This window comes from Pristis pectinata, chromosome 18 (genome assembly GCF_009764475.1).
Source record: "Pristis pectinata isolate sPriPec2 chromosome 18, sPriPec2.1.pri, whole genome shotgun sequence".
Classification (NCBI taxonomy): Eukaryota; Metazoa; Chordata; class Chondrichthyes; order Rhinopristiformes; family Pristidae; genus Pristis; species Pristis pectinata.
In genome coordinates, this window is record NC_067422.1 from 638335 (window position 1) to 661965 (window position 23631).

General features: G+C 50.4%; 2 protein-coding genes across 3 annotated transcripts in view; both read left to right on the forward strand.

Moving 5' to 3' along the window:
- Nucleotides 1-866, forward strand: part of scpep1 (serine carboxypeptidase 1) — a 98005-nt gene extending 97139 nt beyond the window's left edge. The window contains exon 12 of the mRNA XM_052033312.1: nt 627-866. Coding sequence (XP_051889272.1) covers nt 627-686 — 60 coding nt within the window. The 3' untranslated portion in view covers nt 687-866. The remainder of the gene's footprint in view (nt 1-626) is intronic.
- An 11696-nt stretch (nt 867-12562) lies between these two features.
- Nucleotides 12563-23631, forward strand: part of trim25 (tripartite motif containing 25) — a 32221-nt gene continuing 21152 nt past the window's right edge. For both annotated transcript variants that reach the window (XM_052033274.1, XM_052033273.1), the window contains exons 1-4: nt 12563-13202; nt 22145-22240; nt 22402-22635; nt 22977-23151. In XM_052033274.1, coding sequence (XP_051889234.1) covers nt 12597-13202; nt 22145-22240; nt 22402-22635; nt 22977-23151 — 1111 coding nt within the window. In that variant the 5' untranslated portion in view covers nt 12563-12596. The remainder of the gene's footprint in view (nt 13203-22144; nt 22241-22401; nt 22636-22976; nt 23152-23631) is intronic.

The window sequence follows — 23631 nt, forward strand, 5'->3', positions numbered from 1 at the left end:
CTGTCACACAGAGAGACACCCATGTGGGGGTGGTGGAGGGGGTGGACAATGGTCCTGTGTGTCATGGGGGGCGGGGGGGAGGTCCCGGGGTGGGGGGGGGAGGAGGGTGGGGAGGTCCCGTGTCCCAGCGGGGGGGGGGGGGGGGGGGGCCATGTCCCGGGGAGGAGGGGTGGAGATGTCTGGGGGAGAGGGGTGTGGGGGTCCTTTGTCCCGAGGGGTGGGGAGGGGCAGGGGTGGGGGGGTCCTGTGTCCCGGCTATGTACCAGGAGGGGCCTTCACCACGCACTGGGGGCTATGGTTGCCGGGGATCCCGGCTGTACATTGGGAGTGGGTGTGGAGGGAATCCCTGGCAGTGATTGGCAGGGTGGGGTGTGGGGTCATCCAGGGGTGGGAGTCTCCTTGGGCGGGGGAGGGCAGAGGGGGTGGAATGCTCGGGGTGGGGATTGTGGGCATCTCAGGACAGGCAGAGCTTCCAGCAGGGGGGATATGGTTGGGTGGTGTCTTGGGGGCGGGTGGGAGGGGGGGAGCGGGGGGCAGTGGGGGTGGAGGTGGCCAGTCACTGGGCGGGGCAGGTCAGTGGGTGGGGCCAGCTGACCTCAAGGTCACACTGTGGTTCTGTGTTTCAGGTCCCCGCCGACCAGCCTGAGACGGCGTTGCAGCTGCTCCGGGTGGTGACCGGGCAGTGACCGGGAGGACGGGAGGTGACCAGCCAGTGACGGGTGGTGACTGGGGGGGGATGAGTGGGATGGGTGGTGACCGGGCAGTGACTGGGGGAACGGGCGGTGACCGGGCAGGAGCCCTGATCTGCTGTCGGGGAGCGGCCGGGCCGGGCCTGTACTGATCTCAATAAAGACACCGAGTCTGGACACCCACGCTTCGTCAATAACCGCGATCGACACCTCACTCCCCCCCCCCCCCCCCCCCCCCGCTCTATCACTGATATGTCAGTCCTCGGCCTCCTCCACTGCCGGGAGAATTCCAAGCGCAAACTGGAGGAACAGCTCCTCATTTTCCGTCTTGGAACCTTGCAGCCTGACGGCATGAACATTGAATTCTCCCACTTTAGGTAATTCCCCCCCCCGCCCCCCCCCCCCCCCCCCCCCCCCCCCCGACTATGCCTCTTCTCTTCTTCCCTTTCCTGGCCTTTTTTTTTTCTCCCCCCTTTCCCTCCTCACCTTTGACCCACCCCCAGTGGATCTGCTCTCCCCTCCTCCCCCCACACCTGCCTGTCACTATCTCTTACCTGCATCTACCGATCACCACCCTGTGCCCACCCCACCTCCCCTCCTTTGTCCACCTATCACTGCTCTGCTTTTCTCTCCTATATATTGGGCTTCCCCTTTTTTCCTATCTTCAGTCCTGAAGAAGGGTCCTGACCCGAAACGTTGACCGCCTGCTTTTCCCCACGGATGCTGCCTGGCCTGCTGAGTTCCTCCAGCATCAGAGTGGTTTTCATCCAATAAAGACACCTGCTGACCCTCATTCTGCCGTCTGTCCCCCTCCCTGCCAGCCCAACTCCTAGCTGCCCCCACCCCTCCCCCCCCGGCCCGGCTCCCTCCCACGGTCAGTGCCCACGCTGAGGTAGTGGACGGAGATGTGGACCGAGGCTGAACCGCTCCCCTGGGACCAGGCTGGGACAGGCCAGGCACTGAGGTGTCCAGAGCCCCACTCTTGGTTGAGGGTCACTGTCTCGGCTATTCAGGAGATGTCTTCACCCAAGGGTGGGAACCCCCGGAATTCTCTGCCCTGTCTCGGTGTGTCACTGGGGTGGGGCTGGTGCAGGAAGCTGGCTAACGATGGGACATGAATGTGGCTGGGGGGCTACTGTCCTTGTCTGAAGGCAGCCTGGACGTGCTCCCCACCCCCCCTTCCCCCACCCCCTGCGGCCGCATGAATGAGTCACTCCCGGTGATACCACACTCCTGCAGGCGGGCCAACTGTGCCCAGCCCACGTACCTGGTCAGAGGGTCTGGCCCTGTTCCCCATATTCCACATAGGAGGCTGTTCGGCCCGTTGAGCCTCTGCTACCTCTCAGGTTCAAATTAGGCCCTTTGGCCCACCTTGCCCTTACTGACCATCCACATTAATCCCACTTACCAGCACTTGGTGTGTAACCTTCTCTGCCTAATGATCTGAGTGCTCGTCTACGTACTTAAATGCCAGGGTCTCGGGCAGAGAGTTCCAGAGCTCCCCACCCATCCCATTGCCCCACTTCCCTACCGCTCCATCTGCACTCTCCTCCCACCCACCCACATGGGGAGCCAGAATGGTCAGCAGGTGGGATTCATCCGTGGCTGATTCCCTCTCACCACCCTCAGTGAGACTCTGCTACTGTGCCTTGGATGGACAGACACATAACAATCACCCAATCCGTCTTCTCTTGATCAGCAGGTGGGAGTGTCATCGACAGTACTATCGAGCAGCACTTACTCACCAGTAACCTGCTCACCACCCCTCAGTCTGGGTGTCACCAGGACCATGCAGCTCCAGACCCCATCACAGCCTGGGTCCAAACACGGACCGAGGAGCTGAATCCCAGAGGTGAGGTGGGAGTGACTGCCCCTGACATTAAGGCAGCATCTGACCCAGTGCGGGATTAAGGAGCCCTGGTAAATCTGGTCAATGGGTGTCGGAGGGGAAACACTCCAGTGGTTGGAGTCAGAGCTCACACGGGTGGGTGTGGGTGTGGGAGGTCAGTCTCCCAGCCCCAGGACACCAGTGTGGGAGTTCCTCAAGGCAGTGTCCTGGGCCCAACCACCTTCAGCTGCTCCATCAGTGACCTTCCTTCCATCAGAAGGTCAGCAGTGAGGATGTTCACTGATGTCTGCACCGTGTCCAGTCCCATTCACAGCTCCTCGGTAGATGAAGCAGCCCGTGCCTGCACACAGCAAGACCTGGATATGGGCTGATGGTGGAAATTAACATTTGCACCATAATTGTCCCAGGCAGTCCATCCAGGATAAGGCTGCTGACTGGATCTGAATCTACACCCTCCCCAAAAAACGTTGATCCCCTCCACCATTGGCATGCAGTGTGTAGCATCTAAAGGGACTAGCTCAGGCACCTTGGTCAGCATGGATGTTGGAGCGAAGGGCCTGTTTCCATGCTGTATAGCTCTGACTCGTCCACAAAACGCACTGCGGTTACTCACCCAGGCTACTCCGACAGCACCTCCCAATCCTGCCACCTCACCCGGCAAGGATGAAGGCAGAGATGCCTGGGAACGTGTAGCACAATGGTGAAGCAGGTAGTACCACTTCCTCACGGCACCAGAGATGGATTCAACCCTAATCTCGGGAACTGTCTGTGTGGAGTTTGCACGTTCTCCCTGTGACTGAGGGTTTTCTCTGGGTGATCCAGTTTCCTCACACATCTCAAAGATGTACAGTGGAGAGCATTCTGACTGGTTGCATCACTGCCTGGTACAGAGGGTCCAATGCACAGGATCGCAAGTGGCTGCAGAGGGTTGTAGACTCAGCCAGCTCCATCACGGGCACAACCCTCCCCTCCATCGAGGACATCTTCAAGAGGTGGTGCATCAAGACGGTGGCATCCGTCACTGAGGACCCTCACCATCTGGGACATGCCCCCTTCACGTTACAACCATCAGGGCGGAGGTACAGGAGCCTGAAGACCCACACTCGATTCAAGGACAGCTTCTTCCCCTCTGCCATCAGACTTCTGAATGGTCCATGAACACTACCTCGTTATTGCTCTTTTGCACTATTTAATTTTTTTTGTGACTTGTAGTAATTTTTATGTCTTGCACTGTACTGCTGCTGCAAAACAACACATTTCACAATATATGTCAGTGATAAACCTGATTCAGGAGATGTGCAGGTCAGTAGGTTAATTAGCTGCAGTAGTTTGCCCCCAGTGTGTGGGTGAGGGGTAGGATCTGGGGAGAATGAAATGGGATTAGTGTGTGGGTGGTCGGGATAGAATGAACGGTGCACTGAGGGCCTGTTCCTGTGTTGTACGTCTCTATGATCACCTCCCTGTCGCAAACTGTCCTGATTTGGAAATAAGTGGCTGTTCCTTCATCCTCAGTGCCAGATCTCCCTCCCACCAGCACTGCGGAAGCACCTTCACCAGAAGGACTGCAGTGGTTCAGGAAGGTGCCTCAACCCAACTCCTCAAGGGTGGGGATGACTATGTTGTTGAAAAGCTACTTGGTGTCCATGCCTTAGTCCATTACAAGCAAGCACCCACGGAGAACAGTGGAAAATTCCCCATGATAATCAAAAACATTGAGCATTAACCTTTGTAGATACAATGATGACACATTCCGGTGATTGACAGCATGGAATGTGACCGTGCCTATGTTTGGTTGTGCCAGGGCGGGTCACTGGGCAGTGTAGAATGTGCCATGGTCTATGCACAGTTGGTAACACAGGGCCCATTCATCTATTGACATAGAACAGCCAACAGTACAGCTCAGGAAAGGGCCCACCCTGTCTGCACTGACCATGGTGCCACCCTAAACTAATCCCATCTGCACATGATCCATATCCCTCCACTCCCGGCCTGTTCACATGTCTGTGTAAACGCCTCCTAAACATTGCCATAGTTATCTGTTTCCGCCACCTCCCCTGGCAGCATGTTCCAGCCAACTACCATTCTGTAAAAAAAACTTAGTCCGTAAATCTCCTTTAAACTCACCCTAAACCCGTGACCTCTAGTATCTGACGTTTCCATCCAGGGAAAAGTGCCCTGACTACCCTATCTATGCCTCTCAATTTTATACATTCTATCAGTTCACCCGTCAACCTCTGACGTTCCAGAGAAAATAACATTTCATAATAGCTAATCTCTCTAATCCAGGCGGCATCCTGGTGAACCTCTTCCGCACCATCTCCACATCCTTCCTGTAATGTAGCGACCAGAATTGAATGCAATACTCCAGATCTGGCAGAACCAGAGTTTTGTGTAGCTGCAACTTGACTTCCCAACTCTTGTACTCATTGCCCTGACCAGTGAAGGCAAGCATGCCATTTACTTTCTTTCCCACCCTGTCCACTTGTGTTACAGGGAGTTATGGACTTGTACCCCAAGATCCCTCTGTACATCAATGCTCCTAAGAGTCCTGCCATTTACTGTATACTTTCCTCTTGCATTTAACCTCCCAAAGTCACCTCATGCTTGTCCGGGTTAAACTCCATCTGCCATTTCTCTGCCCAAATTTACAACTGATCTGTATCCTGCTGTATCCTTTGACAACCCTTCACAGTATCCAAATCTCTTCCAATTTTTGTGTCATCTGCAAACTTACTAATCAGTCCACCTACATTTTCACCCAGATCACTTGCATATTGTCACAAACAACAGAGGTCCCAGCACTGATCCCTGTAGAACACCACCGGTCACAGACCTCGTGTCAGAGAAACACCCCTCCACCACTGCCCCTCTCTCTCTCTATTGTCAAGTCAATTTTGTATCCAATTTACCAAATCGCCAGGGATCCCACATGACTTAATCTTCTGGACCAACCTAGCATGAGGGACCTTGTCAAATGCTTTACTAAAGTCCATGTAGACAACATCCACTGCCCTACCCTCATCAATCATCTTTGTCACTTCCTCAAAACACTCAATCAAATTTGTGAGGCAGGACCTCCCAGCATAGAGCCATGCTGACCATCCCTAATAAGCCCATGCTTTTCCAAATGTGAGTAAATCCTGTCCTTAAGGATTTTCTCCAATAATCATCACTGGCTAAGGCTCACCTGGTAATTTTCTGGTTTGTCTTATAGCACTTCTCAAACAAAGGAAGAACATTGGCTACTCTCCAGTCTTCTGGTGCCTGAGATGTGGCTAAAGAGGATACAAAGATCTCTGTCAATGCCCCAGCTATCTCCTCCCAGATATCCGGGTATGATGCCTGGTTCCATGCAGCCAAATACCTTTACTCCAAATGTTCAGTGTTCTACTGCCTGGACGTTCATCCACTGTTTCCCTGTGTAAAAGGCTCTGCTCAGCCACCTGATACATCTCACACTTCTCTATAGTACACATATCTCTCTTACCCTGATCCCCTCAAGGTGTGGTGCCCTGTAGGCTTGGTGTGTTTCTCTAGGAGTTGATTGCAATCCAGTTAAGATGTCCCCATGTCTCAGCTGTCTTGAGGTGGGCTCTTTTATTTCCCAGTACATTTGGCCGACCATACCAGATTGTTTTATGGTCCTGCCACATTTTCTGTCCCAAGATTGAGCCAATATTTCAATATACGCGTGTACATGGTGGAACCAATCATTCTGTAGGTTACAGAGATAAGTTTCCAAACCACTTGTGCCATGGCTCACCCCTTTTGTTTCTTGTAGGGAGGGATCTTTGATCACGTGTCAACATCTTGTGATTTCAAAGTGGATTACTGCTTGTAAGTTACAGTTGGAAGAATTTTTGAAGGTTAGTTCTTGAACTTATTAATGCTTCCAGTATTAACTACGTGACTGTGGCTTGGTACTCCCTAAAACCAAAAGCCCTAAGACTAAAAAGTTCATAAGAAGGGAGAAAATTGATTTTGAGAGAAAACTTCGTAATATCAAAACAAACAGTAAGGGTTTCAACAGATATATTAATAGGAAGAAGCAGGTAAGGTGGGTGTGGGACCTCTAGAGAACGAGGCTAGTGAATTGATAACAGGAAACAAAAATGGCAGGTATGTTATATCAACCTTCACCATGGAGAACGCTGCAAAGATCCTTCAGATAACAGTTGGGCTAACTTCAGATAACAGGGAGGAACTTGTAAAAATTGCAATGACAAGGGACAAAGTATTAGAGAAACTCACAGGAATAGAGGTGGACAAATCACCAGGACCCAATGGCCTGTACCCAAGGGTTTATAGGAAGTGGCTGCAGAGATGGTGGGCACATTGGTTGGAATTTTTCAAACTTTGGGAGGGTACCAGAGATTGAAAAACAGCCAATGTGACTCCCTTGTTCAGAAAGGGAGGAAGACAGAAGGTGGGGAACAGCGGGCCAATTAGTTTAGCATCAATTGTTCCGAAGATGTTGGAGTCAATAATCAAAGAGGAAATAACTAATCATTTAGAAAACCTGAAAATAATTAAATCAGTCAACATGGTTTTATGAAAGGTAAATCATGTTCAACAAATCTGTTCAAATTCTTTGAGGATGTGACAGAGTTGATTTAAGGGAACCAGTAGGTGTAATGTTCTAGATTTATCATAGAACCATAGAAAAATACAGCACAATACAGGCCCTTTGGCCCACCGTGTTGTGCCGACCTTCAAACCACTCCTAAGACTAACTAACCCCTTCCTCCCACATATTCCTCTACCTTAAATTCCTCCATATGCTTATCTAACAATCTCTTGAACTTGACCAACGTATCAGCCTCCACCACCACCCCAGGCAGCGCATTCCATGCACCAACCACTCTCTGGGTGAAAAACCTCCCACCCATTCCTTTAAAGCCATGCCCTCTTGTATTGAGCATTGGTGCCCTGGGAAAGAGGCGCTGGCTGTCCACTCTATCTATTCCTCTTAATATCTTGTATATCATGTCTCCCCTCATCCTCCTTCTCTCCAATGAGTACAGTCCTAGCTCCTTTAGTCTCTCCTCATAATTCATAATCTCTAATCCAGGCAGCATCCTGGTAAATCTCCTCTGCCCCCTTTCCAATGCCTCCACATCCAATGCCTTCCTATAATGAGGCAACCAGAACTGGACATGGTACTCTAAGTGTGGTCTAACCAGAGTTTTGTAAAGCTACATCATTACTTTGCGGCTCCTAAACTCGATCCCACAATTTATGAAAGCTAACATCCTATAAGCTTTCTTAATTACCCTATCCACCAGTGTGGCAACTTTCAGGGATCTGTGGATATGAACCCTCAGATCCCTCTGCTCCTCTACACTGGCCAGAATCCTGCCATTTACCTTGTACTCCACCTTGGAGTTAGTCCTTCCAAGGTGTACCATCTCACACTTCTCCGAATTGAACTCCATCTGCCACTTGTCAGCCCAGCTCTGCATCCTATCAATATCCCTTTGTAAGCTTCAACAGCCCTCCACACTATCCACAACACCACCGATCTTTGTGTCATCTGCAAACTTGCTAACCCACCCTTCCACCCCCTCATCTAAGTCATTAATAAATATCACAAAAAGTAGAGGTCCCACAACCGATCCCTGTGGGACACCACTAGTCACAGCCCTCCAATCTGAGGGCACTCCCTCCACCACAACCCTCTACTTTCTACAGGCAAGCCAATTCTGAATCCACATGGCCAAGCCTCCCTGGATCCCTTGGCCTCTGACCTTCTGTAGAAGCCTACCATGTGGAACCTTGTCAAACGCCTTACTAAAATCCATGTAGACCACATCTACTGCACTACCCTCATCAATCTTGGTCACCTCCTCAAAGAACCCTATCAAGCTTGTGAGGCAAGATCTTCCCTTCACAAATCCATGCTGGCTGTCCCTAATCAGTACGTGATTCTCTAAATGCTCATAGATCCTATCTCTTAGAATCCTTTCTAACAACTTACCCACCACAGACGTAAGGCTCACTGGTCTGTAATTCCCTGGACTATCCCTACTACCTTTTTTGAATAAAGGGACAACATTCGCCACCCTCCAATCCTCTGTTACCATTCCCGTGGACAACGAGGACTCAAAGATCCTAGCTAACGGTTCAGCAATCTCCTCCCTCGCCTCATGAAGCAACCTGGGTAATATTCTGTCGGGCCCCAGGGACTTATCTGTCCTAATATTTTCTAACAACTCCAACACATCCTCTCTCTTGATATCTACATACTCTAGAACATTACCCTTACCAGCACTGTCCTCAGCGTCATCAAGACCCCTCTCCTTGGTGAATACTGAAGAGAAGTATTCATTGAGAACCTCACCCACTTCCACAGCTTCCAGGCACATCCTCCCACCTTTGTCTTTAATCGGACCTACCTTTACCCTAGCCATCCTTCTGCCCTTCACGTACAAGTAAAAAGCCTTGGGATTCTCCTTAACCCTACTGGCCAAAGCCTTTTCATGTCCCCTTTTCGCTCTCCTCAGCCCTTTCTTAAGTTCCTTCCTTGCTATCCTATATTCCTCATGAGCCCTGTCTGATCCTTGCTGCTTACACCTTATGTATGCTGCCTTCTTTTTCCTCTCTTGTCACCCACGGTTCCTTCACCCTGCCACTCCTTCTCTGCCTCACTGGGACAAATTTATCCCTAACATCCTTCAAGAGATCCCTAAACATCGACCACATCTCCATAGTACATTTCCCTTCAAAAATGTCATCCCAATTTACACTCTCAAGTTCTCGCCTTATAGCCTCATAATTCACCTTTCCCCAATTAAATATCTTCCCGTCCTCTTTGCTCCTATCCCTGTCCATGACAATTCTAAAGGTTATGGAGCAATCGTCCCCCAAATGCTCACCCACCGAGAGGTCTGTCACCTGACCCGGTTCATTACCTTAAACTAGATCTAATATGGCCTTCCCTTTAGTCGGCCTGTCAACATACCGTGAGAGGAATCCATCCTGGACACACTTAATAAACTCCGACCCGTCTAAACCTTTGGCACTAAGCAGGTGCCAATCAATATTTGGGAAGTTGAAGTCTCCCATGATAATAACCCTGTTATTTTTGCATCTTTCCAAAATCTGCCTCCCAATCTGCTCCTTGGTATCCCTACTGCTACCGGGGGGCCTATAGAATACTCCCAGTAGAGTAACTGCTCCCTTCTTGTTCCTAACTTCCACCCATATTGTCTCTAGAGAGGATCCTTCTACATTATCCACCCTTTCTGCAGCTGTAACAGTGTCCCTGACCAGTATCACCACCCCTCCTCCTCTTCTCCCCCCTCCCTATCCCTTTTAAAACACTGAAAACCAGGAATATTCAATATCCATTCCTGCCCTGATGTCAGCCATGTCTCTGTAATATCCACGATATCGTAGTCCCATGTACTTATCCAAGCTCTCAGTTCATCTCCCTTATTCCTGATGTTTCTTGCATTTAAGTAAATGCACTTTAGCCCATCTGCCTTTCTACTTTTATACCCTGCACTCTGCTTCTCCTTCCTCAAAGCCTCTCTACCTGTTAGATCTGACTTTTCCCCAACCCCTTCTTCCTCTAACCTACCCCTCTGGTTCCCATCCCCCTCACAAACTAGTTTAAACCCTCCCAAACCACCCTAGCAAACCTGGCTGCAAGGATATTGGCCCCCCTCGGGTCCAGGTGTAACCCGTCCTCTCTGTACAGGTCCCTCCTTCCCCAGAAGAGATCCCAATGATCCAAAAATCTAAAACCTTCCCTCCTGCACCAACTTCTCAGCCACGCATTTATTTGCCATCTCCTCCTATTCCTACCTTCACTATCGCGTGGCACTAGCAGCAATCCCTAGATCGCTACCCTTGAGGTCCTGTTCTTCAGCCCTCTGCCTAGCTCCCTAACCTCACTTTTCAGGACCTCATCCCTCTTCCTATCTATGTCGTTGGTATTGCTATTCCCAACAGGCATTTGACAAGGTACCACATAAATGGCTGCTGAATAAATTGAAAGGTATTAGAGGAAGTGTGTTGGCATTGATTGAAAACCAGCTGTCACATAGAAAACCAAGAGTTGGAATAAATGTGTCCTCCTCAGGCTGAAGGGGTGTAAGTAGTGGAGTACCCCAGGGATCGGTTATTGGCCCTCAGTTGTTCACTGTTTACATTAATGACCTGGAGGAGGAACAAAATGCAAAGTTTCCAAGTTTGCAATGATAATGAAAGTAGATGGAAGGGCATGTTGTGACGAAGGCATTGTGATTCTGCAGTGGGACATAGATAGGCTGAGTGGACACCTGGCAAATGGAGTTTAATGTGGGGAAGTGTGAGGTCATGCACTTGGGTAAAAGGAATCAAAAGGTGGGTTATTATCTGAATGGAGAGAGACTGCAAAGGAATGAGGTTCAGAGGGATCTAGGTTACCAGGCAGGTCCACCAAGTAGCCGAAAAGGTGAATGGTATGTTGGCCTTTATTGCAAAGGGGTTGGAGTTTATGAATAGGGAGGTTTTGTTTCAGTTCTGCAGGGTGTTGGTGAGGCCACACATGCACACAGCTTTGGTCCCCTTTACCTAATAAAAGAATATATAGTAACATTGGAGCAGTCCAAAGGAGCTTCACCAGACTAATTCCTGGGAGAGAGGGTTGTCCTAGCAGGAGATGCTGGGCAGTTTGTGTCTGTATTCCTTGGAGTTTAGAAGAATGAGTGGTGACCTTATTCAAACATAGAATGGCACAGTAAGGGAATGAGTTGTTTGGCCTATGATGTCAAATTGAACTGCACATCTGCCTGCACACGGTCCATATCCTTCCGCTCCCTGCCTGTTCATGTGCCTGTCTAAATGCCTCTTAAACATTGGTATCGTATGTTCCCACCACCTCTCCTGGCAGCATGTTCCAGGCACCCACCACTCAGTGTAAAAATAAAACTTGCCTCATAAACCTCCTTTAACTTTCCCCCCTCACCTTCAACCTATGCCCTCTTGTGTTTGACATTTACATCCTTGGAAAAAGACTCTGTCTACTCTACCTATGAATTTTATAAACTTCTAACAGGTCTCTCCACAGCCTCTGATGCTCCAGAGAAAACAACCCAAGTTTGTCCAACTTCTCCTTGTAGCGAATATTCTCCAATCGAGGCAGCACCCTGATAAACCCCTCCTGCTCCCTCTCCAAAGTCTCTACATCCTTCCTGTAGTGTGGCAACCAGAACTGCACATAGTGCTCCAAATGTGGCCTAACCAGAGTTTTATATACTGTAGCTGCAACATAACTTCCCGACTTTTATCCTCAATGCCCTGATCATGAAGGCAAGCATGCCGTAGACTTTCTTTACCACCCGATCTACTTGTGCTACCACTGTCAGGGAGCTATGGATGGACTCCAAGATCCTGAGGGAACTTCACAGGGTAGAGGTGATGTTTTCACTGCTGGAAGAGTTTCACATAAGGAAACAGAGCTACAAAATGAAGACCTGGCCATGTAAAGCCAGGCTACGTAGAAATCTCTTCTTTCAGAGTGGTGAATCTCTGGAATTCTCTGCCCCCGGGGGTGCTGGAGGCCGGATCAGTAGAGATATTTAAGCAGTGTCATAGAGCCATACAGCACAGAAACAGGCCCTTCGGCCCAACTGGTTCATGCCGACCAAGATCCCCATCTAAGTTAGTCCCATTTACCCGTGGAGATAGATGGATATTTGGAAGATTGAGGAGTTGATGGCTCTGGGGAACTGGCCCAGAGGAGGGCTTGAGGCCGGACTACAGCAGCATGATCACGTTGAATGGCGAGTGGCTGCCCGTTGTCCTGTGAAACCCTGGCCACCATCTTCCAGTGGATACCCTGGTGGGTCAGCATCCCCCAGTGTATGTGGAGCCGAGGTCCCGGCCGGAGACGGGGTGGTACATCTGGGGATGGAGCTGGATGTGGAGGGTCGAGGGAAAGCCCCAGGGTGAAGGCCCGCCGCCGCCCGTCAGTGGGCGGGGCCCCCGCCGCCGCCGCCCGTCAGTGGGCGGGGCTCCCGCCGCCGCCCGTCAGTGGGCGGGGCCCCCGCCGCCGCCGCCCGTCAGTGGCGATGGCGGAGAGCGAGGTGGAGGTGCTGCCGGGCCTGGCGGCCGAGCTGACCTGCGCCATCTGCCTGGAGCTGCTGCAGGAGCCGGTGACGGCGCCGTGCGGCCACAACTTCTGCCAGGACTGCCTGGCGCTGTACTGGGCGGACGAGCGCGTCGGCCTCAGCGGCTTCAGCTGCCCGCAGTGTCGCTGCCACTGGGCCCAGCGGCCCGACCTGCGGCCCAACCGCGTCCTCTGCACCGTGGTGGCGGGGCTGGAGCGGGTGCGCGCCGAGCCTGGGGACGGGGCCCAGCCCGCCGCCAAGTCCGGGGCCGCCGTGCCCTGCGACGCCTGCCCGCCGGACGCCGCCGCCCCCGCCCTCCGCACCTGCCTCACCTGCCTGGCCTCCTTCTGCGCCGAGCACCTGAAGCCGCACCAGCAGAGCCCGGCCCTCCGCTCGCACAGCCTCCGCCTGCCGCTGCACGACCTCGCCCAGCGCCGCTGCCCCAGCCACGGCAAGCTGCTCGAGTTCCGCTGCTGTCAGCACGGCGACTGCCTCTGCGCCGTCTGTCTGCTGGATCACCGAGGCTGCAGCACCGGGACCGAGGAGGAGGCCCGCCTGCAGCGCGAGGTGAGGAGGGCGGAGGGGAGGGAGGGAGGGTGGGTGGGTGGGGAGAAGAGGGGGAGGGAGTGGAGGGGAGGGGGAGCAGGAGAAGAAGAGGGAGGGGGGGAAGAGGGGGCGGGGAGAGGGAGCGAGGGGTGGGGGGGGAGGAGGGAGGGGAGGTGGTATGCGGAGAGGGAGGGAGAGGGGAGAGGAGGGGGAGCTGGAGGGAGAGGGGAGAGGAGGGGGAGCTGGTGGGAGGGGGGAGGGGAAGGATGGTGGGGGGAGATGGGTAGAAGGGAGAGTTGGGGGAGGGAGGGTGTAGTGGGGGATGGGAGTGGGGAGGGAGGATGGAGGGGCAGTGGGGGAGGGGAGGGAGGGGTTAGGTAGTTGGAGAAGGGGATCAAGAGGGAGGGGTTGGAGGGGATAAGGGGGTGGTGAATGAAGGGGGTAGTCTGGAGGGGGAGTGGTGCAGAGGGATGAGGTGGGGATTGGAGGGAGGTAGCAGGGTGGGGACGGGAGGAGTTTTGTGGGGACGGGTAGGGGGTGGATTGGAGAGTGAGGGGGTGGGCACTAGGGGGTGGCGGGGAGGGAGGGAGGATGGAGGAGAGGCCATGGGTCCTGGTTTTGCTGGTGTGGGTTGGCCAGATGGATGAGGGTCAATGGAGTTGGGGGTGACATGGGGGCTGGTGGTCAGTACCAGCTGCTTGTTTCAGGACATGGATGTTGAGAACTGCATTGTTACTGTGTCCTTGCCCCCTTGTTGCTCAACATCATGGACAGGAAAGGTTTAGAAGGATGTGGACCAAACACTGCCAAATGGGACTAGCTCAGGTTGGCATGGGCGAGTCGGGACAAAGGGTCTTTTTCTGTGCTGTATACGTCTGTGACTGTCCTGGGCACTGAGTCAGACGTTACCTGTCACACCAAGGTGTGAAGATGGAGTCCGAGCTGGCTGAAACACTCGACATGGTACAGTGTTAATTTCAAGGCGCAGGAGTGATTTATGGGATCAAGTCAAATTTAAACAGTGGATAAAAAATAGAGCAAGTGTTACTAAAGTGTCCCCTTTCCTAACTATAAAAAGAATAACAACAGCGTGTGAACTGGCCTCTGTCCTGGTGAGGGTGCTTGGCATTGTTCGCTCTCAGTGCCTGAGCTGGTTCTTTGAAAGAGCTCTCCCCTCCTCATCCTGCAGAGCGCACAGCCGCCGCACTTCGCCATTGCTGCAGCTGGAGTCAGCAGCTTGCTGAGTTCTGCCCTTTGCTCTTTCCTGATAAGCAGTGTTTTATCAAGTGTGTGTGTCGCAGTGACGCACACAAAGCCAACACAAGGTAGTGTGGCACAGGTTCAGTCACGGTCGATGATCTCATCATGCTTCATCGGACTCATCCCTAACTGCAGAGCAAGTCTGCCGAAGGAGCCCAGTGAGAGGTGTGAGCTCCTATCCAAGACGACGCACTGAGGCTGGAGCACTGGCCGAGTGTGAGACTTGTTTATTCACGCTGACGGGAGGAGGCCCTTCAGCCCCTTGAGCCTGTCATCATTAAATCGAGAGCACAGGTTTAAGATCAGAGGTGAGAGATTTAAAAGGGACATCAGGGGCAGCTTCTTCACGCAAAGGGTGGTGCATATTTGGAATGAGCTGCCAGGAATAGTGGTTGAGGCAGGCACATTAGCAATGTTTAAAAGCCATCTAGATAAGTCCATGGTTAGGAGAGGTTGAGAGGGCTGTGGGCCAAACGCGGGCAGATGGGACCAGCTCACTGGGCAACACAGTCGGCATGGAGGAGTTGGGCCGAAGGGCCTGTTTCTGTGCTGTAGGACTCTGACGTGCAGCAGTTTCTGGTGGACAGACTTGCAGTCTCCCTCTGCTTCCTGTGAGAGGAAGGGCTCCCTGACATCACTGCTGGCCATGCCTCCTTGTCCTAGGCCTACTCTGCCAGACATGGTGGTTTCTCAAGTACCAAGCCCATGGTACTGAACAAATTGTTGGACTACAGGCTGACGAGTCTTTGGGTCCTGATCACAGCTGAGAGGAGGTGGCTTAAGTGTCAGTTTTACTTTTTTTAAAATTCTCTAGATTCAAGGAAGGTTCCATTAGATTCGAAATGGAAAATGTAACTCCTTTATTGAAATAATGGAGGCAGAGGGTAAGCAGGAAACTACAGGCCAGACAGCTTCGCCTCGAGCATGGGGAAAGTGTTAGGAGCTGTAATTAAAGACATTGTAGCAGGGCACTTAGGAGAATTCAAGGTGATCAGATAAAATCCACATGGTTTGTGAAAGAGAAATTACATCTGACCAATTTTCTTTGAAAAGTGACATGTTGTGTATATGAAGGGGACTGGTGGATGTACTGAGGTCTCCCACTGTAGGAGGTAACACCCTGGCATGGTGAACTGGAGGGAGCAGGCATAAACCACACGTTGGCATGTTACTGAGTGTGTGTCACTGCGGTGTGGTGTTCAATCTGCTGATGACAAAGATGGGTTAGAAAGTGACTTGTGAAGAGAATAGAAAGAGGCAATAGAAGGATGGATTCAGGAAGTGGGCAAAGGGCTGGCAAATGGATTATAGTGTGGGGAAATGTGAAGGTCCACGTTGGCAAGGAAAATAGAAGCTTATTATCGAAATGATGAGAGATTGCAGAGCTGAGAGCCAGCGATCTGGGTGTACCAGTGCATGATTTACAAAGACTGCTGTTTGGGTATTGTAAGATGTTAGGAAAGCTAACAGAATGTTCTCATTTATAGGAATAGAATATAGAACAGTGCAGCACAGTTCAGGCCCTTCAGCCCACGATGCTGTGCTGACCTATATAAACCTACCCCAAGATCGATCTAACCCTACAATGGGGAACCTTGTCAAACACCTTACTAGAGTCCATATACACCACATCCACCACTCTACCTTGATCAATTTGTTTTGTCACCTTCTCGAAAAACTCAGGCTAGTGAGGCATGACCTGCCCCTCTCAAAGCCATGCTGATTATCCCTAATAAGACTATGCTTCTCCAAATGCTCGTAAATCCTGTCCCTAAGAATCCTCTCCAATAGTTTGTCCAACACTGACGTAAGACTCACTGGTCTATAATTCCCAGGATTATCCCTTTTACCTTTCTTGAACAAGGTGGGGAGTTTTTCTTGAGCACTGGTGAGATACCACTGCTGGTGTCCTTAATTAAAGAAGGACTTTAATGCATTGGAGCAGTTCAGAGGATTAGTAGACCGGTACCTGGAATGGGCAGGTAGTTGAGCAGGCAAGGCTTGTATCCACCAGATCTCTTCTAGAGCAAAGAGGACGATTGAAATATGAGATCCAGAGGGGAACTGGGTGTGGGTGATGAGAGGATGTTTTCTCTTCTAGGTGACTCTGCAACTTGGGGGTGGAGGTGTTTTCTGCTTAAAAATAATTCGTCACCTGTTAAACTGGAGATGGAGCAGTTGTTATTGCCTTGGGGGGGGGGCGTGGAACGGACAGTGCGACAAGTCTTTGGAACTTCCTTCTCAGTTGTCAGTGGAAGCAGGGTCACTGAATATTTTTATGGTGGAGGTGGGCAGATTCTGGAGAAGCGAAGGGGTGACAGAGTTGTACAGCACAGAGACAGGCCCTTCGGCCCACCACGTCTATGCCAACCTTTCTGCCCATCTACACTAGTGCCATTTACCTGCATCATGTCCATGTCTTTCAATGCCTGTCTAAATGTATCTGACACCTTCACCTCCTCTGGCAGCGCATTCCAGATGTCAACCACTGTCTTTTTTAAAAAAAACATTCCCCCAACTCCCCTTCTCTCACCTTAAACCATGCCCTCTTCATTTTGATCACCCTACTGTAGGTTAAAGATTCTGAGCATCTATTCTACCTCTGCCTGGTACTTCATCTCTCTGTGACGTCACCCCAGCCTCAAAGCAGCTCCAATAAATTGGACAGGATTTGCTCCTAATTGGAAAAGCATGGAGTTATTAGGGATAGTCGGTGTGGCTTTGTGCGGGATGTCCCGCCTCTCTCATTTACTTGAGTTTTTGGAGGAAGTGATGAAATGATTGAGGGTAGGCAAGCGGATGTTGTCTACATGGACTTTACGAAATTTTTTGACGATCCCTCATGGTGGACTGGCCCAGGAGGTGAAGTCATGTGGGACCAGGATGAGTTGGTAAATTATATCCAAAATTGGTTTGGACACAAGACAGAGGGTCGTGGTGGAGGGGTGTTTTTTCTGATTGGAGGTCTGTGACCAGTGGTGGTCCACAGGGATCAGTGCTGGGACCTCTTTGTAATGTATATGGTTTAGTTGAAAATGTAGGTGGTCTGCTTAGTAAGTTTGGAGATGCCACGAAAATTGGTGGAGTTGTGAATAGCAAGGAAGGTTGTCAAAGAATACAGCAGGATGTAGGTCAGTTGGAGATTTTTGTGGAGGAACAGCTGGTGAGTTTAATCTGGACAAATGAGGTCAAATACAAGAGGAAAGTATACAGTAAATGGCAGGACCCTTGGTAACATTGATTTGCTGAGGGATCTTGCCTTCAGCTATGTAAAACTTTCGTCAGTTCACATTTGGAGTACAGTGTGCAGTTCTGGTTGCCACATTACAGCTAGGATGTGGAGATGTTGCAGAAGAGGCTTGCCAGGATGTTAACCAGATTAGAGAGTATTAACTATAAGGAGAGGTTGGACAAACTTAGATTGTTCTCTCTGGAACATCAGAGGCTGAGGAGCAACCTGATAGAAGTTTGTCAGTGTCTTTTTCCCAGGGTGGAAATGTCAAATACTAGAGGACATAGTGGAGGGATATGGACTGTGTACAGGCAGATGTGATTAGATTGGCATCATGGTCAGCACAGACATGGTGGGCCGAAAGGCCTGTTCCTGTGCTGCACTGTCCTATGTTCTATAACTATGGTCCTCCAGTCCAGGCAACATCCGGGTAAATCTCTGCACTCTCCCCAGCACAGCCACATTCTTCCCATAGTCCAGTGACCAGACTGCACACAATATTCCAAGTGCAGTCTAACCAGCATCTTGTTAAATTGCAACATAACATCCCAACATTTATATTCTCTGCCCTGGCACGGTAGCATAGCAGTTAGCATAACGCTATTACAGTGCCAGTGACCTGGGTTCAATTCCTGCTGCTGTCTGTAAGGTGTCTGTGCGGGTTTCCTCTGGGTGCTCCGGTTTCCTCCCACATTCCAAACACATACAGGTTAGGAGCTGTGGGCATGCTATGTTGGTGCTGGAAGAGTGGCGACGCTTGTGGGCTGCACCCAGCACATTCCTAGCAACGCAAAAAGACGTATTTCACTGTGTATTTCAATGTACATGTGACTAATAAATAAATATCTATGGAAGGCAAGCATGCCATATACTGCCTTCACCACCCTATTTACCTGCCACTTTCAGGGAACTATGGACTTGAATCCCAAGGTCCCTCTGTTCGTCAACATTCACTGGCACCTGACCAGTTACTGTACGTACCCTATTTGACTTCCCAAAATGCATCACCTCACAATTTTTGGATTAACTTCCATCTGCCAACTCTGCCCAACTTTCCATCTGATCGATATCCTGCTGTAGCCTTGGACAATCTTCCTCACTGTCCACAACACCAACAGCTTTTGTGTCACTTGGAAATTTACTAATCATACCCCCTACATTCACATCTGAGTTATTAATGTACATCACAAACAAGGTTCCCATTGCCGACCCCTGTGGTTCACCACTGGTCACAGACTTTCAATCAGTAAAGCACCCCTCCACCACTACCCTCTGCCTCCTGTCACCAAGCCAATTTTAAATCCAATTAGCCAACTCTCCTTGGGTCTCATGTGCCTTAAACTAATCCCATCTAAGTCTTTTGCGCTAAGGTATCCCCAGTCATTGTTGGAAAAGTTAAAATCCCCTCTGCTACCACTTTGAAAGGTTGACATAGGGAGATAGAAATTTGTAACATAGAACACTACAGCACAGTATGGGTCCTTCAGCCCACCATGTTGTGTCGATCTAAATAAACGTATACTCCCTGATCAATCTAACCCTTCCCTCCTACACAGCTCATAACCCTCCATTTTTCTTACTTCCATGTGCCTATCTAAGAGTCTCTTAAATGTCCCTATGGTATCAGCCTCTACCACCACCCCCGGCAGTGCGTTCCAGGCACCCACCACTCTGTGTGCAAATAAACAAAAAACTACCTTTGACATCTCCCCTAAACTTTCCTCCTCTGATTTTAAAGACAAGACATCTTTATCAGTCACATGTACATCGACACACACAGTGGGATGCATCTTGTTCTAGGGGCAGCCCACAAGTGTCATCACACGGACGTCTTTGGAATGTGGGAGGAAACCGGATCACACTGAGGAAACCCTCGCAGTCATGGGGAGAAGGTACAAACTCCTTACAGACAATGTCCTCTGGTTTTGGCCATTGCCACCTGGGGAAAAGGTGCTGGCTGTCCACTCTATCTGTCCATATGCACCACATCCACTGCTCTACCTTGATTTGGAGTTGGCATTCCATTCAGATCAGCTGTGATCATTGCATCAAGTCGTAGTCGTACAGCACAGAAACGGGCCCTTCAGCCCAACTGGTCCCTGCCTACCAAGATTCCCATGTAAGCTAGTCCCATTTGCCTGTGTTTGGCCCATATCCCTCCAAACCTTTCCTATACGTGTACCTGTCCAAGTACCTTTTAAACGTTGTTAATGTACCTGCCTCACCCACTTCCTCTGGCAGCTCGTTCTGACCACTCTGCGTGAAGAAGTTGCCCCTCAGGTTCCTATTAAATCTCTCCTCTCTCACATGAAACCTATGCCCCCTAGTTCTTGATTCCCCAACCCTGGGGATAAGTCTGCAACCACTCACCCTGTCTATGCCACTCATTTTATGCACCTCTTTAAGATCACCCCTCATTCTCCTATGTTCCAATGAAAAACGTCCCAACCTACTCAACCTTTCTCTGTAACTCAGTTCCCAGAACACAACACACCAAATGTGGCCTCACCGATGTCCTGCACAACTGCAACATAACATCCCAATTTCTATACTCAGTGCCCTGAATGACAAAGCCCAGTGTGCTAAAAGCCACAGCCTTCACCCTATCTACCTGCAATGTCACTTTCAGTGAACCATGTACCTGTACTCCTAGGTCCCTCTGTTCTACAGCACTACCCAGGGTCCTACCGTTCACTGTGAAAGTCCGACCCTCATTTATCTTCTCAAAATGCAACAACTTGCACTTATCCAAATTAAACTCCATTTGCCATTCCTTGGCCCACTTACCCAGCTGATCAAGATCCCTCTAAATACTGACAAACATCTTTACTGTCTATGACACCATCTACTTTAGTGTCATATGCAAACTTACTATGCCTTGTACATTCTCATCTAAATCGTTGATATCGATGACACACAACAATGGGTCCAGCACTGGCCCCTGGGGAACACCACTAGTCACGGGCCTCCAGTCCGAGAAACAACCTTCCACCTTCCTACCTTCAAGCCAATTCTATATCCAATTAGTGGATCAAGCTCGGGGCCACACTCCTAACTTGTACATCCCTGTGTATCTTGTCAACCTTCTCAGTCAGCTGAAACACTAAGATCTCTGATATTCTGAATACAAGCCTAGACTGAGCATCCTGTCTTTGTAATTTAACTCTTCAATATCAGTTTTAGGTTAGCTCTTTTAAAAAAAAGGTGAAATTCAAAGTAAAAATAATTGTGTGAAGGCCAACCTCAATGGGATGAGTATGGATCTGATCTAGGTAAATGGGAACCAAAGGTTGACAGGCAAATTTGTAGCAGAACAATGAGCTGCCTTGAAGAAAAAAAGTGTTTCAGGTGTGATTGAGGCATGTTCCCTGGTGGGGTGAAGGAAAAACAAACCCAGAGCCTCTGGGGTGATGAGAGTTAGAGGAAGACTGGTAACTGCACCGCCCTCAATAATACATTGTGCTTTCTCTTCAAGAAGTTGTCAACCTGGTCAGACAGAATCTCTCCCTCCCACTGACTATCTTTGATCCATTTCTTCCTTTGCAAGTATAGATTAATTCTTTCCTTCAGAATTTTTTCCAGTGATGTTAAACTCTCAGGCTTGTAGTTCCCAGACTCATCCCCACTGCCCTTCATGAATGAAGTTATTACATTTGCTGTCCTTCGGTTTTCTGGCACCTCACCTGTGGCCAGCAAAGATTAAAACCCCTCTGACAGGGCCTCAGCAATCTCTTCCCCTGCCTCCCTGCCCTGAGGATTTATCCACCTTTGTGCCTGATAAGAAATCTAATACTTTCTCCTTTATAACATGTTCCAAAATTGCATCATCTCCCTGAATTCTCCAACTGCAGCTCAGTTGACCTCACCCTGCTGATTCTATACCCTAGAATGTTGATTTGCCAGTCCTGCCCTTTTAACCACGTCCTTGGCAACAATTTCCTATTCCCATGTGCTGCACGAGCTGTAAGTTTATCTGCCTTACTGATTAACCTCCTTGCATTAAAAATAAATACAATTAGCTCTGCCTGAATAGTTTAGAGAGGCTGGGACTGTTTAAAGAGAAGAATTTGGGGAGATCTGATGGATGGATGGATATAAAATTATGAGGGATCTGGGTAGGAGGAGGAGGTTGTCCCATTGGTGAAGGGGCCGAGGACTGGAGGTTGTGGGTATCAAGTGAAGGGAAAGAGAAGTGACGGGAGGGAGAACTTTTCACACAGCACGTGGAATGCACTGCCTGGGGGCAGGTTCCATTGAGGCCTTCAAGAGGAAATATGGTGGAGCAAAGTTTACGGGGCTGTGGAGAAGGGACCAGCGGATAGAGAGCTGGCGTGCCTGTGACTGGGCCAGGGTCCAGTACCACCTTGCAGGGAGCAGGCAAGGTGTGTGTGTGTGTGCGCGCACAGAGTTGCACTGATGGGCCACTGATACCAATGGCGTGGCAGTCTAACAGGAATCCCTCTTTCCCCAGGAGGAACTGAAAGTTCAACAGAAGACGGTGGAATATCAGATCATCCAACTGCAGCACAGTCTGGAGCTGATGCAGTTTCAGAAAGAGCACGTGAAGGTAACTGGGAGAGTGATGGCTGGTTCAGGGTGAGGGACAGGTATCCCGGTGAATGTGAGTATTGGTGGGGATCAAACCTGGGTCGCTGGAGCTGTGAGGCAGTGCCTGCCATTAAACTTTGCAACTGTTTCTGAAACAGTTACTGTTTATCTCCATCTCAGGATTCCTCGGTGACTCAGAAGTCAGCAGTCGCTGGTGAATTTGCAGAGATGAAAGCAATGATTGAGCGAGAGGAGAAAGTGGCAGCCAAACTGATTGAAGAGGAAGAGAACAAAGCTGAGAGCAGGTGTGTGGAGGTGCTGGATCAGATGAATGGTCAGCTGGAGAAGCTGAAGGAGTACAAGGAGCAGCTGAAATCTGTGCTCGCCCACACTGGGGGGATAGCCTTTTGGAAGGTAAGAGCGTTCTGCAGCATAATAGTCACCCTGTTGTATGATGCTGGCTGTGCCTCTGGTGTGTGTGAGATAGGGAAGCAGCAATAACTGACCCAGAGGTAGAGGCTGTGTGAAATCGATCTGCCTCGGAGCCTCTGCAGTTGTTGCTGGTGCTGCAGGAGCCCTTTGGCTCTGGCATCATTTAGAAGTACGTAGTTTTGTCCCCTAACTGGAGAATGCAGAGGCCATACTTTGTGGGTTGTGCAGGGGTTGTGTGCAGTGCGGCTGTAGGGTGGCTACATGCAGGAATTATGGACCCAGTGGAGAGAGCAGTTATCTTTCTCCCGGTGCTTTGGTTTCAGGTGGTCGCAGAGCTTCCTCAGGTCTCCCTGGACGCTCCCACATCACAGCAACAGATTGAAGTGGATGCCAGGAAACTGGTCCTCATAACCAAGGCAGTTTCTGTGCTTCGAGGCAAGCTGGTACAGCAGCTGAAGTTTCCGTTGGATCAGAGGGTGCGGCAAATGGAACAGGCTGGTGAGTGAAGGGTCCAGCTCGGGCTTTTTATTCAATGCAAAAATCAAACTGCTGCAGGACCTCGTTGGGTCAGGCAGCATCTGTAGAGGCAGATGGAAAATCGATGTTTCATAGAACCTTAGGACAATACAGGCCCTTCAGCCCTGCAGAATCTGCGTAAGTCCTGATGCAGGGTGTTGATCTGAAATGTCGGTCACCCCTCTGCCTCCACAGATGCTGCCTGACCTGCTGAGTTCCTCCAGCAGTTTTACCTTCGCTCCAGATTCCAGTGGTCTCTTGTGTCTCTCTGCTTTCTGTTCAATGTTCAGCTGCCTCTGCGTGCTTCCACCTTCCATCCTCCACAAACCTCAGCTCCACCCTTCAGTGTTTGCATCGTCTGTTAATCCTGTTCCCTGGCGACTGCTCAACAATGTTGGCAACAGGTCAGGCACGCCTTGATTTAAAGTTTCTCACTCTTGTCTTCCCTCACGGGGACACTGT